At 44.0% G+C, this 16,807-nt stretch overlaps 1 protein-coding gene across 2 annotated transcripts; it reads right to left on the reverse strand.

The window, feature by feature from the left end:
• Positions 1-63: 63 nt before the first annotated feature.
• abl2 (c-abl oncogene 2, non-receptor tyrosine kinase) lies at positions 64-12,969 on the reverse strand. Of its 2 annotated transcripts, none has more exons than XM_053431147.1 (11): positions 12,761-12,969; positions 12,372-12,533; positions 9,412-9,707; positions 9,034-9,306; positions 8,679-8,763; positions 8,350-8,527; positions 8,027-8,211; positions 7,765-7,917; positions 7,436-7,525; positions 6,959-7,141; positions 64-5,099 (listed from the first exon to the last, which is right to left on the reverse strand). In XM_053431147.1, exons 1-11 carry the CDS (start codon positions 12,870-12,872, stop codon positions 3,313-3,315), a joined length of 3,504 nt encoding a protein of 1,167 aa, XP_053287122.1. In that variant the 5' UTR covers positions 12,873-12,969; the 3' UTR covers positions 64-3,312. The 2 variants fall into 2 exon arrangements, with proteins under 2 accessions (XP_053287122.1, XP_053287121.1); XM_053431146.1 differs by having other exon boundaries at positions 12,372-12,536.
• Between the last annotated feature and the right edge of the window lie 3,838 nt (positions 12,970-16,807).

Genomic DNA, 16,807 nt, shown 5'->3' on the forward strand with positions numbered 1-16,807 from the left:
ATCCTGAATATTCATCTGAAATAAATAAAACAGTAAAAGGCATCTCAACAACATACATCGAAACAGTATTCATCAATATCTTTATTATTTACAATAGGCTTAACACTGATAAGCAGAACTTCACAGTAATATAACGTGAGCTTTAAATAAAAATTAAAAAAAACACAAAATATACTTTTGTACAATAAAAAAGTTAATGTTAACATCTCTGCCATTTTTTTCATCCCTGTTTAGATTCACATATTCCATTATGGTGTGTGTGTATATATGTGTGTGTGGATTTACATTGCACTTGTACAACTGAAGAAGTGGCCTTTGGTATAATGATGTGTACACACATTCTCCAGAGCTGCTCACCAGATGAGGGAGACAGAAGAAAAAAACAACAGATATACAGGATAAATGCAGGCATCGTAAAGAAAGACAATGCATGAGACTGATAATGAGAATGTAGTCAGTTCAAAAATTTAACAGCATCGGTTCAGATAACAGATATGAGGGGGAAATCCATTGGCTCCCAATCAATTTATTGACACTGTAATCATTGATTGAATCTTTACATGTTTATTAAAAAAACACAACCCAAAAAATTAAAATAATAAAACACATCCAGGCTGGAAATGTGTTTGAGTCGAGATGGTCACATATTTTTTTTATTTCACTTTTTCATGAGGCTTTGTTGAGAAAACGTGTTTCACAGAGATGCACTGAAACCAGTAGAAACTTAACAGGCAAACAGGCCAGAGTGGTGCAAGGCAGTTAAGGAAAGCATTTCTGTGAAATTAAGAGGATAATAAAGCAACAGGCTCAAGCGACCAAACAGGTGTTATAGTTTGAAAGACCTGTAACTGAATAAGTGTCCAAATACAAAATCTGAAGAGTAGAAAATGCACCTTTTGGTTTCAAGTTCGCATCTGATCTTTAACCTCTGAATGACAAAAACACATCCTGTAGTGACAACCATAATCCCATGGCCAAATAAAAGACATCACATGAATGTTTTAATGATGGACTTCCACATTCCCATTCTTGATTTCTTGCAGTGACAGTGTAACTGTACATATTTGTTCATACAAAGGCACAAGAATCTTGAAAATAAATTATGGCCATGGCGTTTGAAATGCACAGTGAGTAGACGTTAATTACACTTCTCAAAGCTTTCTGTTTGGCAAGAAATTAGGCATTTTATAGACACACACTAAAGTGAAATGATGTTATGAAATGCACCACGAAAAAGAGGACAAGTTTTACTTGGAAAAGCATCATTAACAGACGTTATGGACCTGCAGTGTTTATAGATTAGTTTTTGAAATATTCAGATGCAATGTGTCGATAAACCAATGTGTCTTATCCAGTGTAAATTAAAATGTGAGCCTAAGAAAAAGGTAAAGAAAGAAAATATGTGAGTTGTGTGTGTGCTGTACACAGTTTTATTTGTGCTCAAAAAAACAGAGCAGCTGATTTTGGACTTTAATGATTTAGTGTCACCCAAAAATGAGACATACAGGCCAATAAAAGGTTTAAAATAATAAATAAAGAAATGACACCATAAGAGTTTAAAGAGTTGTGCAGATGGACATTCGGCCGGGTTCAGAACTGAAGAATAATACATTCATAAAGCAGGTATTCAGATCTTGGTGGATGGGCTTCCATACATCTCTACAGTCAAAAAACATTGCTCTTTTTGCTGTGACCCCCACATAAACCATTTCGTTTCCTGGATATGAAATAAATCAAATATTTACACTCTTTTTTTTCTTTTCTCAAAATAGGTCTGTGCTTTTAATTAAAAAAACAAAATAATTTAAAATTCAAGTTCATACATAACATTCGAAAAATCATCTTTTCCTGTTTTAAACCAAAATAATGTACAAATCGTTCATGTGCTGAAGACATACTGCAGTTTGTTTGTTGAGAGATCAGTACTGTGTGACTCGTGTAGAGCAGGTCTCGGAGTTTGCGTAGTGTCGATAACTTTGAAGTATTTGAGGCACTGAGGCCATGACAAGGCTACAGGGAATCCAGCACTGTCCATACGCAGAAGGACACTTATAGAAACACTGTCCCAGTTAAACCTGCTCATGTGCTACCCTGTGCTCTTCCTCTCCTCACTCCACACTTTTAACGCTTCATAATACATGAAGAGAAATGTAGTGCTCAAGGACAACTGGACCAAAAATATTGAAATGCTTTAGGGGATCTGCCCCCGTTTATGTGGCACTGTGTTAACGTGTGGACATCGGTCACGTCACTGAAGCGAAGACAAATGCTGTGCATACGATAGGACACCCCACATTCATTCGTTAATGTGTCAGTCTCGTGGAAAAAAAACCAACAAAATAGATTGATAAAAATCTTTTCTGTTCTCGTTAGATTTGATAATGTACCAAACCATAAACTTAGTGTTTTTATTTGAGCCTACGTAGCTAGATGCTTGTAAAATGAACACAATGCTGTAAGTGATCCCTTCAATAGCTTTCAATGGTCTCACTTTCCAGGAATGTCACCGTCTAAACACCTGATCGTTCTCTAAAGATTATTCTCAAAAACAAGACTTTATTCAAATATCTAAAACAAGCGATTCTGGGGAGATTCATCTTCTCCTCTTTTATCACAATTGTCCAGCTCCTGAAAAAATACTGACCGTCAGGTGCAATCTCTGAAATAAAACCAAAATATAAAATAAAAAAAAACACATCTGCACACAAACACAAATGTCAAATTGAGACCCCGAATGGCTTTAAAAATGGCTTATGGTCACTACATTTCCCAGACACTGTGCAGAAGCCTCATGATTCACATATTTGTGAAATGCTGCTTAAGCTTCTCAGGGAAAAGCAGTTGTCTAGTGTTCTCACTGAGGCCGGAAACAACCGCCATCGTGCCCGCTCTGAAATGTGACAGACAGAGACAAGCAGAGGGAGCTTTCACCTACTCTCCGGGCTGGCTACACACAGCTGATACACTCGACATTCATTTAACAAAGAGGCCGTTATTATCGCGGCTGCGTGGAGACCCGCGGCAAAACATTTCATGGTGCGACGTAAAACCACATTTAGTTCAGTATAAACATTTCTCAATATGTACAGGTCAGAGCAAAGTTAGTGTCCACACTGGCATTTTTTTATGAAACTGTCGTTTGTAAACATTGAAGATTACACTTTGTAGAGATTTCTCTGAGGTACTTTAGAGATTCATCTCATTTCGTCCCTCGAAAAGCTGTCGATAGAACCAGAAACATAAAAAGGCAATATATATGCGATCTGTCGGGTAGTTGGGGTTTGACGTTGACGGGTGGTGTTGTCACAGTGGCTACCTCTGCACTACGTCACTAATCTCTTTAATACAGCCGTGCAGGTTGTCCAGTACAGTGTTGGGCCCCACGCTGCCCAGTCCTCCTCCTGAAGACGAGGCCCTCAGCTCCTGCAGGCTGAGCTCGAGCTTCCCCACCGCCTCTCGGAAGGCAAATTTGTTCCTCATCTGAGGGATGCAGTCCACGTAACCTGAGCAGTAGTCTAGCAGCTGGTGGCCGGCGTCCAACACCTGGCTGCTGGAGGGGCTTTCGGAGCTGGCGTGGAGGGCGCTGCTCAGGCCCTCGGCGCACACCAGCAGGGCCTCGCGGCTGGCCCGTTCCAGGGGCACCCTGTCCACCTGCTGCCTGGTTCGCCGCAGGGCCACTTTGGAAGCGGCTGTGTGTGAGGATGAAGCAGTGGGGGCGGCTCCGTTGGCCATTTTGATTGGAGTCGTGTTGGTGGTTGCAGGAGATGATGAGGAAAAGGAGGAGGAAGATGCAGGCGGCACTTGTGGCGGTGGCACAGACGGTCGCCCTGACCTGTGACCCTTTAACGTGTCTCCATTCACTTCCACGGGTGCACCTCCTACCTGCTCCTCTCCGTCTCCGCTGTAGGAGTGTTGCAGGCTCCGCAGAGTGGGAGGTGGAGGAGGAGCACACTTGGGTTTTACAAGTCGCGGCCTGTCCCGGTCTGCTTGGTGCTCAGACAGCAGTTTGAAGCGGTTCCCCTGAGAGTCGAGACCGACCAGGTGCACGTCAGCCGGGCTGTGCTTCAGCGTAGGGGAGATCAGGACTGGAACTTTGTGGTTGTGAGTCGGTGCGCCTGCTGCCACTGGGGAAGCACTGGAACTAGAACTCTTTGAGGGAGATGACCAACTCTGCTGCCTGTCCAGTCCCCCTCCACTCTCCTCTCTACCCTCTCTGACCCGGGAGAGACCGTCTGATTCCCCAACCTCCCCCCCTACTCCTGGTGCCCTCACCCCTACAGCAGTGCCCCGGGGCAGGAGCTTGGCTTTGGGCCTTTCCCTGATTTGTGCGGTCCCCTCATCCATCCTCCGCAGCAGAGTTTCTGAGGGCCGTGCAGCCCCGTTCTCTGGCTGGGAGGTTGTGGAGGCAGTTCTCTCCAGAGGGGGCTTAGCATTGCGGTTCCTGGGTAAAGTTAGAGCCATGCGCTCCAGGTCTGGCAGCCCAGCTGACATAGAGGAGGTAGAATTGGACCTAGGGAAGGGTTTAGGCCCTCCAACTATACTCCCCGCCTCCTCTGAAGAGGTTGTCTTTCCTGTCCGTAGCCCCAGGGTCTTTTTGATGAGTCTAGGGGTAAAAAAACCAGCCAACCCACTCCAACTGCTCCCGCTCGTCACCTGCGCAAGGCTAGAGGGTTTCTGTCCGAACGCTGCCCCACAGCAGCGCGACTGAGTCTGGGTGGGTTCCCCGTGGGAGTGGGAAGGAGAGGCGGAGAAGCCTCCTAAACTGTCTGACTGGGGCAGAGGAGGAGGAGCGCAGAAATCAGCAGTGGGCTCATATTTCTTGTGAGGCTGCGTCTCCATTTCCCGGAAAGAACTGCTCCTCTTGGGCGGCGTCGGAAGGTTCTGTTGGAGCTGGGAGGATGGCGAAGATGAAGAGGAGGAGGAAGATTTCTTTTTGATGAAAGAGCTGAAGAAGCCTGTCTTGCGGTCTCGTGTAAATGTGCCCATGTCCTGTGTGTCCTCTAGAAGGCTGCCGGGAGACTTGTCGCGTGGCTGCTGTTTTCTGGGCAGAGCTGGGGAGCCACCGGATCGGCTGTCACCTCCCAGCAATGAAGCCCAGCCTGGGAAGACAAGAGGGACGCAGATTAATAAAACAAAGCTTTCAAAGGTTGCCTATTATCGTACAAAACACAATTAAAAACAGATATTGGTCTGAATTGCCACATGTCTGTACATTCTATCACAGATACATGTTCCCTTTCTCTCTAAAAGTTGTTCTCTCCTCCTGGGGGACTTATAAGGAAGGAAAAAGACATTTATGCAAAAGGGAATGGAAAGTTTTCAATCCATGCCACTCACGCTCGTGCATCACATTAATTCAACGATTTACAAGTTGCTCTTGTAAAAGATGGGATGATAAATACACCTCTGGGACCTGACGATAACAAAGGGTAAAGAGAAGCTGCCCAATCCCCGATAAGAGGAAAGCTGCTGTGCTACTTTGCGCAAGTATAATTGATTTTCACAGCCTTTAAATAAATAGAGGATGCTGCATCAATTTCACCACAGACAGTAAATTGGAGTTAATGGAAAAAGACTGTTGACTGGTGTGATTTTTTTGTTTGTTGTACAAATGTTGTGAAGTGAAAAAGGCCACTTCAAATTGCAAGTTAACAAAACTGTGTTAATAAGAACACATTTTCATCAGTAGCATGTGCATTTAAAATTTGTATTAAAAGTGTATACAATCAAATATTTAGAACGCATTGTGTTAAATGGTAATGGCAGTATTTCTATAGCACTCTATCCAAAGAGGCCTAATTCACCTTAACTCTCTCTAATACACACACACACACACACACACACACAGAAGTGTCCAGGGTCCTAGTCTGACCAGTGGGTGCAAACTATGGAAACCTCTACGTGTGTAGAGCCGGAGCTGGTACCCTCAACCCTGACGTTAGTGTACAACCTGCTCCACCTCCTGAGCCACAACCACCTGATCATACATGAAAAATCTAAAATAATATATAGGCTGTGGTTTTAATCTTTCATTTTCATGTATAATTGAGGATCACTGGTGGAGAAAGTGTTTCTCTATTTCTGTTTTGTGACAACTCATGTTTTTATGCCTCTGTGAAAGGTCCTGAATGTGTAAAGTTTTACTGGATTTGTTTTTTTTAACGTTACTGTTCCTTTTATTCGTGAATGCTTGTGTTTTTTGGACAAAAACATACAAAATAAACTAAATGGCCACAATGACAACAAACAAGACACAAACAAAGTGTAACGTCTTCTTTACATAAACATACACACACCAAGATCCCTCCGCAAACACACTAATGAACATTTTATTTTCAACGTTAATTAAATAGGTTAGTAACAACTCAAACAAAACAAGACAAACAAAGGAAAATGTAATTATAATTTAATATTAGGGTTAGAAAATATTAATACATAAGGATTAATTCCTTAGATTTGATTTACATTACAGTAATGGCAATGTTATTCATATCATATATAGTAAGAGTGTCTATCTCTGTTATTTTACCTCAGTGCTTTGAAACATTGACATAGATGGGACAACTTTCTTTTCTTTTAACAGGAAAAAATGATTATTTTAAATTGTATTAAACCTTTATATTTTAGTCTTCAGTTATATTTGAGTGTTACTTTTATATTAAAAAAACTTTCAGTTGGTGTTGAACGACATGAACATGAGCGCTTAGATTTCATGGATGAAGGACGTGATGAACCTTGAACTTCAAATCAGAAATCAGATTAGTGGTGGGAACTCTGTCAGGCTCTACTTGAAAAATCGTTTCTTAGTCGTTGAGGAAAATGACGGCTCTCCTCTTCAGGCGTCGGGCGCGGCGTCGCTGCATTCGACCCTCTGGATCGGAGTCCTCTTGCATACCTGCAGAATCATAATGTTTTGCATCTGACTGGTGGGTAGTAAGGCGGGGATGCCTGGTTGTACCTGAGTGGCTTTGTGTGCCGTGGTCGCTGCGCCCATCCAGTCCACCCTCAATGTTTTCCTTGTTTTCTGTGTGCTTGTGGAGTGTGCGAGATTTGGAAGGTAACAGGGGCATGTCGTGACTGAATGAGTGCAGTGGTCCGCAGTGACCAGAGGAGGCCGTCTTACAGAGCTCCTCCGCCACCTCTGTAACGCACAAAGAAGAAAATACTGGGTTCAGAGACAGCTTTGACTTCAATCAACACAGTTTATCTATTGTGCAGATGCTGAACAAATACAACAAAATGAAAAGTGTTAATATTCATCGTACTTTGTGAGGGAAACCCTCCTTATAACTTTACTTCATGCCTAGTTTGAAAAAGCAGTAGTCTGACTAAGATCCATTTAGCATGTTCAGCCTAATAAATGCACTCTGAGAGTCAGATTTCAACCAACTATTAAACTTAATTTGAACTGAGATCAAGCTACGTTTGATTGTACCTTCAGAGATGCTGGAGTCATGGAACATTGTTTCAAAGGCTTGGTGAATCTCGGCAAAGGAAGGTCTGTCTAATGGGCTCCACTGCCAGCCTGGTAGAAAGACACACAAAAGGCACATTACTACAAGGAATTGCAGTATTTGTCAAATACATGAGACTTAAAATGGGTTTTAAAGTAATCCAATTGTACATACCAGAGATATTGTGAAATAAATCAGAGTATATATGGCTATAAACAGGTTGGCCTGCTGTCAGTCTATTCATGTCTTCCCAGTGCAGTGTAAGAACTTGGTGAATATATCAAATGAAGGCTAGACTGCTACTACTTACATGCTCTCATGAGTTCATAGACTTTGGGTGGACATCCCTCAGGCTGCTCCATGCGGTATCCTTTCTCCAGGAGGTCATAGACCTGAGAAAGGTCGATGCCAGGGTATGGAGACATGCCATATGTGGCAATTTCCCACAGCAGCACCCCAAATGCTGTAAGGAGGAAAGTTTCAGAAGATCAAACATCAGGACAATGGAAATGAAGTACAGGGTAGAAAACAAATCCAGACTCAGTTTGACTGCATGCACATGTGCTGCTCACCCCAGACGTCAGACTTGATGGAGAAGGTGTTGTAAGCGAGGCTCTCGGGTGCAGTCCATTTGATGGGGAATTTGGCCCCAGCGTGGGCAGTGTATGTGTCGCCAGTCATCAACCGGCTTAAGCCGAAGTCTGCAACCTTCACGACATGATTCTCACCGACCAGGCAGTTCCTCGCCGCAAGATCCCTAAGGGGCGAGGCGAGGGGAGAGGTAGATGGAGGAAAACGAGGAAGAGAGAGAGAAAAAAAACAGTTTTTCACATGTGTGGACAAATGCAAGAAGTGAGAACAAACACACAGCGCCGTACTCTAAATATCCCCTTACCTGTGTATGAAGTTCTTCTTCTCCAGGTATTCCATGGCAGAGGAGATCTGTGTGGCCATGTAGAGCAGCACAACAGCATTCACCTCCTCTTTATCACACTCTCTCAAGTAGTCCAGTAGGTTGCCATGTGGCATGTACTCAGTTACGATGTAAAACGGGGGCTCCAGGGTACACACACCTATGAAGAATACAGATGCCAACAAAAAAAGTGTTAACGTGTGCGTCAAAGCCAGCGATGGTGTATATTCAGGAGTCAAGAAATTAGGTTTCATATTGGCACATGAAATTTAAAAAAGGTTTAACAGTAGAATATTTTCATTAATACTGACCTAGTAGCTGAACGAGGTTTGGGTGTTTAACCTCCTTCATGACTGCTGCCTCTTTTAGAAATTCTTCCACCTCCATGGTGTCCTCCTGTTATTTTGGAAACAGAAAGAGAGACAAAGAAAAGAATGAGGCTTTTTACAGACATGTTGTAACAGTTAGAAAAAATGTTACAGTGTCTTCAGTGATAATGACATGTAATACCAAAACCTGCCTGCAGGTGGTGATCTAAAACCATTGTTATGCCCATGCCCCATCATTTGAAACCTAAACAGTGCTGTGAAAATATCCTAGGGTAATGATAGGATATTTGACAATATATCTTTCTACAGTAGCTTTCAGAGAAATCTACCGACCAACCTTGAGCGTCTTGACAGCCACCGTGAGGTTGTACTTCTTCCACACTCCCACGTACACCTCCCCGTACTGGCCCCCTCCAAGCTTGTGCTTCATGGTGATGTCTGTGCGCTCCATTTCCCACTTGTCATGGATGGGTGACACACCGTACACTGTGGGCTTGTTGCATTTGGGTGCTGGGTAGTGCAATGTGGTGACCAGGCCGTCGGCTACAGTGGAGTGGTGGTGGACCAGCTCGGCCAGGGTGGCGAAACGGCTCTCGGATGTCACATACACCTGAGGAGGAGGAACATGCATGAAAGTGAACCCTGGTGAAGTCCACACACAAAGCTTAAGCCACCAAATTTTAAGTGGGCCCCAATTGTTCATGTGCCTGTTTACCTTTCCATCGGAGGAGGTGTTGATGCGGTAGTGGTAGACTCTCCCTTCATAGCGCAGAGATATGGACAGCTGCCCGGGGCTGCTCTCGCTTTCCCGGACCAGAAAGCTCCCGTTGATGAGGGATGAGAGCAGGTACTCTGCGGCGCTGCGAGACACAGGCCCGTGGTACCAGCTGTGCTTCTCCAGACTGTTGACTGGTGTGATGTAGTTGGAGGGCACCCATCCCTGGCCATTCTTTGAGCGCACTTCGCTCCACTCGCCATTCTGGTTGTAGCCGAGCACGCGCAGCTTCTCACCTGGACAGGGGAGGGAGTGGCAGAAAGGGCATGATGGTTACTGAGTGTCTCGATAAACAGCGAAGCCAAAAAACATACTCGTAAAAGTTAAATATTTGAATAATCAATGAAAATTCAGCAGGTTCTGGTTAGAGGACTTCTGTTGCTTGTTTTAGGTTCAATAACAACGTGGGAACTTTTTAATGAGGTCACCACACTGGTCAAAATACCTTAACACTCACTGAATGTGATAGATTTAAGAGGAGCCACGTATACAAACGGGCCTCTTGTTGAAACTACATCAGAAGTATGGAACAATGATAGGGTTGGGTGAACTGCAGATCAGTCATAGAAGGCTCAGCAAAACCAGGCATGTAACGACTTGGTCGGATCTGTCTCTGACGTCAGTGCGCGAGAGATGAGGGAGTGGAGAGGCTGATGTGTTGGGAGACTGGAGAAGGGAGGGAGCCGTTGGTACAACAAACAACACAGAATGGTAGCGTGATGAGTCCTGCAGGTAGGATGGGGGATTAGATGGAGGAAAAAGGGTGTGAGAGGATAAGGAGGGCTGACAGTGGCGGACTGGGATTGATCATCTGCCAGTGGAGGCATCACTGTAGTTCTACCGCTCATCCTCTAGACTGCCTTTTATTCCTGGATGTAAACAGTAGAAATAAACTATTCATATAACATTACTAGCACTCAGTGGAGTGCGTACCTCTGCAAGGTCTCCTTATGAAGGAACATTGAAATACACTAGATCTAGAGTTTTATTTAAATCTGTACCATATTGCAAAGATTCATAAATATCAATCTCCTAACCAGGAAGTCTTCTTTAAGAAACCAATGAAGAAGTTGAAAACTGCCTATAATCACAATGTTAAAGAAATTGACCACATCCTTCCACTAAGTGTCATGGCAATCTACCCAATAGTTTTTGCATTATTCTGCTTACCAACAAGCACAAAAAGCAGATGAAAATGTAATCCCCTTGCAAGATGATGCTTCATTGTTTCAGCGGGAGGCCTGGTTCAAACCTTTAATCAGGCAACCCGACAATTTAGAAAATGGAGCCCCCCTAAGTCAGCACCCACGCTGTGATGTCTGGTTGAAATGAATAAGTGGGCTGCTTTTTTCACTATATTGTGGCCTCAGGCTATCATGAGTCAGTCGCTTTATGCCCTAAACTGTGAAAAATGGTAGCAACAAAGATAGTGTAGCAGACGGACGCTAATAAGTGCAATACCGTAGAGTTAACATTAACATTAACAAGTACAGACCTCCAGTCTGCTCTGTAAGATGAACATGGCCAGCCAACATGTGACCACTAACCAAAGCTGCAGGTTGAGCTATTAGAGCTAAAGACGCTACGCCAGCAAATCCACAGAGCTACATTAAACAGAGCTGGTTGTCCACATCCAGCCCACCAATCCACCAGTCTCCTCTGTGTCTGTCTCCTGTGTCTCTAGGTTTTGTAGGAGTGGAAACACTGACTGCCTCCCTCTCTCACACACCATGTGTGCCTGAAGCTGGGTTCTGCTCGGGCCTAGCCTGGTTTGGCCTAGTTAGGTTTGGCCTGGCACGGAGAGGAGACAGTGATCAGCCCTAGACGAGAGCCGGCTAAATCCTTCTCTGTGATCAGCCTCTTTCTGCTGTGCACATCCTCCACCTGTTATTATTACAGTTGAACAAATTCCATATTAACGCAGCACTGGAGGCTGGGGTTGTTTCCATGTGACACAGAAAGGAAAAGTGGAGTGAAGCCTGTGTGAGTGCACATGTGGAGAGGAATCTTAGATTCACTCCATGAGTCAGGGTCTAAACTTCATTTCCATCCCGGGCAGTGACTGGGCTGTAAAGCCCTAAAACGATGGGTAATTAACACACTGCCACGTTTAATGTTTTAGATCAGTTCGGGGCACAAGCCTGAAGCTTCTGGATCATATCATGAGGATATTTTAAGCTCAGGGGAAAAGCTTGTTGACTGGTTAACTGCTGCTGGTTAAGAGAGGAAGTTTGAACAAAGAGCGTTTGTGACAGATAGGAGAATAAAGATTAGGAAAATGGTGAAATGATTTAGAGATTGTTCAAGAATTAAAGCATTTTAGTTGTGCTGTCTGCATGGTTGTCAGATAGCAAGCTTCTGTTACAAGCTTTGATGTTATTTTTAACTGTAGTTTATAGTAACACACTTGGCTCACAGGTGGTGGAAAATAATTAAAATATAGTTTGCTTGTGTTTACGTGTGCCTGCTGCTGTCATGAAAAGTTATATTTACCGTTACTATGAGGTGAGCTCGAGTGACACACAACATTCCAATGTCATAACTACACTTCACAACACAAAAACTGTTTCTGGGAGTCGCTGACCTGTCAATCATCAGCCTTGCCCTGAGGATAATACTGATGACTCTTTGCTTGAGGTGAGGGAATCACTCTGCTCGGTTGCTACATATGTCAACAGTGTTGCTTAAGGATGATATGGAAAAAGATCTCTCCCTGGATTAACATCACATTCCTAGACAATAACCTCAAGTGATGATGCATGGAATCAGCAGACTTGAACACAGGTCTTTCAGGTCTTGTGTCATCACACTGACACGACAGGATAAATCTTATTTTGAGGCAGCTGATGAATTAAAGATTTGTGGTCAATGCAAATATTCTGTCCCATGTCATCGTTTACCTTTGGTTATGCTGAGCGTGTTGTCTCCACTGGCGACGAAGTCATAAAGTGCAACGAAGAGGTTGGGGTCGCTCTCGGCCGCTCCCAGTAGGTTCTCCTTGGAGCTCCAGCGCACCGCCTCCGTCAGGGCCGCAGAGTCCAGACCGAACGGCCGGTGGAGAGCTTCTGGAGGGAGAGGGGGACAAAGGGTCGGAGAGAAAGGAGATACATTATTAGACTTGTAAACAAGCAACCTGGTGCACACAGGTCAAGAGAGTACTCTCCTGTTGCTGTTCTATCTCTCCATCCCATGCCCCCCCTGGTTTCAGGGCGGCCCAGTGACAAGTCTGATACCTTCTAAACAAATGGTACAGATTTAATCCCAGGTGTCCATTTTACAGGTTGTCTACCTGTCTGTCCAGCCCCAGTCTCTTGCTTGAACCCAGTATGCCGATGACGGTTGCTCAGAGCTGTCCATTCCTCCTCGAAACTGTTGCTTGCCTGCAGGCACCTCAGAAGCATTACTTTAACCAGTCCACTCACTGCATAACACTGTTATCACTGACTACACAAACCTGCCGTGTCTCGTCCCGGCTAGGTAAGATCTGAGGTGGGAGTGCTGTTTGACGCCAGTATATACAGAGAGCAGGAGGGAGGAGCAACTGGGATAGGAAAGATTCTCTCGCTACACAGGATGCAGGGATCGCCATAGCTGCGTAACACACGCCCCCGCAAACACACAATTACGAACACGTACATGCGTAGCTAATGTGTACAACACTCGACAGCTGCTGCCAAAGTTCCTGCATGCCTGGACAGCTGGTGAGCGCGTGGGAGAGGAGGGTGGGGATATGGAGGGACGGGGAGTGGGGAAGAAGTGACTTTTAAAAACACAATAGCTGTTTGTTTTTCTTCCTTGTTTAAAAATAGAGCAACTTTAAACATAAATACAAACCAAAACAACAAACTCTACATTTAAAAAGTATTCAGTTTTTTGTTACGACTGAGCCAGAGGTGTTTATTTAACTCCGTTGTTTTGGAGAATGTTGTTTATAGTATGGTTGTATTTTACTGTGTAATGTTTATATTTTGACCATTTGAACATATTTGAAAAAACAAGGAGGCAATACAATCTCCTAAATGACCATAAAAAAGGGTGATGTTTTAATATGATTTGGATCATATGGATATGGCAATAAACTACATTACTATACAACATTTATTGTGTATAATGGTGTGGTTTTGAACATCTGGGCCCATTTCTATCAAAATGCAACTTAACAGTTCATATAAAAGAAAAATACTGGAAAAAAAATCCGATGAAAATTGTATTTTAAAGAGAAAAGGACAACAAAATTCATTGACAATTATGGTTATTTCAGTTTTAAGCATCTGCCACAGACTCATAACTGTTTCTTTCCCCTGCAGCACTTCTTTGGACTGTCAGACCAGATACGATTATTACCAACATGGTCAGACTTTGGTAAAAGTGGCAAAGAAACCAACACACATTTCCTGTTTTCCTGCAATGCTGAATTGCATCAAAAATAAAACAAGTATGTAATATAGATGTAGACACATTCTGTTTTTTGATTCACAGCTGTAATGCATTCCTCAATATTGGAAAATATTTAGCCTAATATGGTAAATGGTGGGCATTTTCAGAGCTTTTACTCGTCTTGATGAACACAGAAAGCGCTTAACAGTACAGTTTTGCTTTTCACTCATTCATACAGTGCATCTGCGGGCAGCACACATCACTCACACACTGCCAGCGCAGCCATCAGGGGTTTTGTGTGGTTCAGTATCTTGCCCAAAGACACTTCAGCACGTGAAATAGGGGTGAGAGGGATCAAACCGCTGACTCCTGCTCTACCGCCTGAGCCACAGCCACCCGCATCCATATAGATATAAATATGTCATAGGTCTAGTAATAGAAGAGACAACAGGAAAACTGCATTAATCTCAACCAAACAAAGGCTGCTGTGAAATGTCAATTTATGGTGAGATAATGAGCGAACAATCCCAACTCGACAAGTTAACAAAACTCTTAGATCTGGTTTTTGATTTGAGAATTCAGAATGACACCTTGATTAACTACTAAATTAGCATGAGGCCACAATAAGCAAGTTTCATTCATTGATGCAGGATTTTCAATCTAAACTTCTGACACACTGACATTATGTGGATAAACAAAATTTGTGTGCCACTGCAGTAATCTTGCAAAGTTGGAAGAAATTCATTCAGAAATTAAACCTTTTCCATTGTTACTCGGCACCATGTGGCCAGCACATGCCACACACGCACAAGAGCAGAGCGATTTTCCAAGCTATGTGATAGACACACTGAAATATATAATTAAATAAATACAACGATCTTTCTCATATCCCATAATATGTAGCTCTATAATATCGATAGCGTCATCTGTGCCACAACATCTACACATGAGGCTTGCTCACCTTTGTTTTGGACCAGCATGCATTGTAGCGCAGCACTGGCTGTGACCTGGCTCAGCCACAGTTCCCAGTACATCTTCCGGTCTTTTACCGGTCCTAGGTTTTCTTGATTCCACTGTGTTGATTCCGAACAGTTTTAAAGCTTTCGACTTAAGACGATGGAGGCTTGAAAGCACAAGAGTTCATTCTCCTGGCAAAGAATACGAAGCCCAAGCTTGTCCTCTAGACCATCACCTTCACTGTGGAACTACAAATGCTGAATGAGAGGCAGTCTGAGAGAGACTGAGACCCCCCGGACAATATATTTACCCAGGCTGTCCTTGAATCAAACCCACCTAACTTCAGAAGTTACAGTGGTAAACTGCAGACTCCCTACTCGCTTTGATGTGGCCAAGAGGAGTCAAGATTTCCAAGGTCCTTCTGGAGAGCACACACATGACTGATATTCGCTGTGGTTTAACGCAGTGTACGGGAGGCAAAACATGGCAGAGAGTGGGAGAGAGAAAGGCGTGTGGTAAAGTTGGATAGGTGGGGGGGGGGGGGGCATATGGATACAGAGGTTGGGGGTAGGGCCGGGTGTAGGGTATGGAGGAAAGTTGAGCTGAATTTGACGTGTGTGCAAGTGTGTGTCTGTGTGTGTGAGTGATTTTGAGAGTGTGTGAGGCCTGGTCCAGCGTTGTGGCCAACGGCAGATGGCTTGTCTTGTTCCCCAGGGGGAGGAGAGGTCCTATTGACCCCCACTTTTCTTCTGTGAGTGTGTGAGCCTGTGTGTAAATGTGCAGGACTGCAACTGGCGTAGCCCGGCGGAGCCAACTGTCCGAGCTGCTCCTCTTACATACGTGGCTACATATCTCATCACAGCTCCTCAAGAATGTTTTTAATGAAAGAGTGATTTTATGGCATGCGCGTCTGTTAAAGGTCTCAATTCGATTAATCTCAATTTCAGACTGAAACAAACAGGAAGACGCAAAAAGAAACTCAATCACTTATTATTCAAGCATTCTATGGATCAAATTAAATGACGTTATTACATTAAATGGTTTTAGTAGCATGATCAACTTTCATTGAGCGGATATTTCTTAAATCCCTTATTTCAGGCAAACTGCAAGAGGCTGGTCTCCTCTGCCAAGCTAAAACCTTGTGCGCAGAAGCGTTTGATTGAGGGAGCAGTTGGCCTGCGTGGGGTTTGTCGTGTGCCCGTCCGGGTGCCTCAGAGTGTGTGTGTTGTCAAGTGTAGCACATGTGCACTGTGAAGAAACTATGGCTTTTGTGTTAGGCTGAGCACAGAGGGTATTTGCAAGTCGGAGGGGCATGCCAAGCCTGCACCCCCTAAGACAGCTGGGACAGGGGTGACCCTGGACCCAGAGCACACTTGACATGTAGACACTCCGATCCACATCACATGCACACACACATAAATGGTGACACTATCTCCTTGGCTGCCCCTGCACCTCTTTGTGTCTCCATGTGTCCCCATGTTTCCGTAAAGCTTTCACTCCACAAACCAACAACTTTGTGCCAAACAAATAAACAATAACATCATTTACACGCCCAAATCAAACACAATACAGTTCATATCTGAAGCCCACGAGCAGCGAGGTAAGGGTTTATTTTTAGCCGCTGGAGAACAAAACATAGCAACATGACATCCAGAAATAACAGAGCACATAGTGATGGTGGTGCGGAGATAGACGGCTTGCTGCCTGCAGGAAGCCCAAACAAAAACCTGAGACAATGACTCGGATGAGACACAGATATACAAGACATTACATAAGCCAATAGGACAGGCCTGATCGGATCCTGTGACGACATTGGACAGAAAGGTGAAGACAGAAATCAGTGGACTGGAGCCGGAGAGACTGGTTAACAGTAATCTAGTGTATGTTGTAATAAAGTAACAGAATACAACTCTCTTCTAATAGTCACTGAATCACACTGAGCCGCAATGATTTAAGAACAACTGTCTCGTAGGTATAATAATGGACATACTGTTTGTGATAT

The sequence above is a fragment of the Pleuronectes platessa genome, chromosome 9 (assembly GCF_947347685.1).
Source record: "Pleuronectes platessa chromosome 9, fPlePla1.1, whole genome shotgun sequence".
NCBI classification, from domain to species: Eukaryota; Metazoa; Chordata; class Actinopteri; order Pleuronectiformes; family Pleuronectidae; genus Pleuronectes; species Pleuronectes platessa.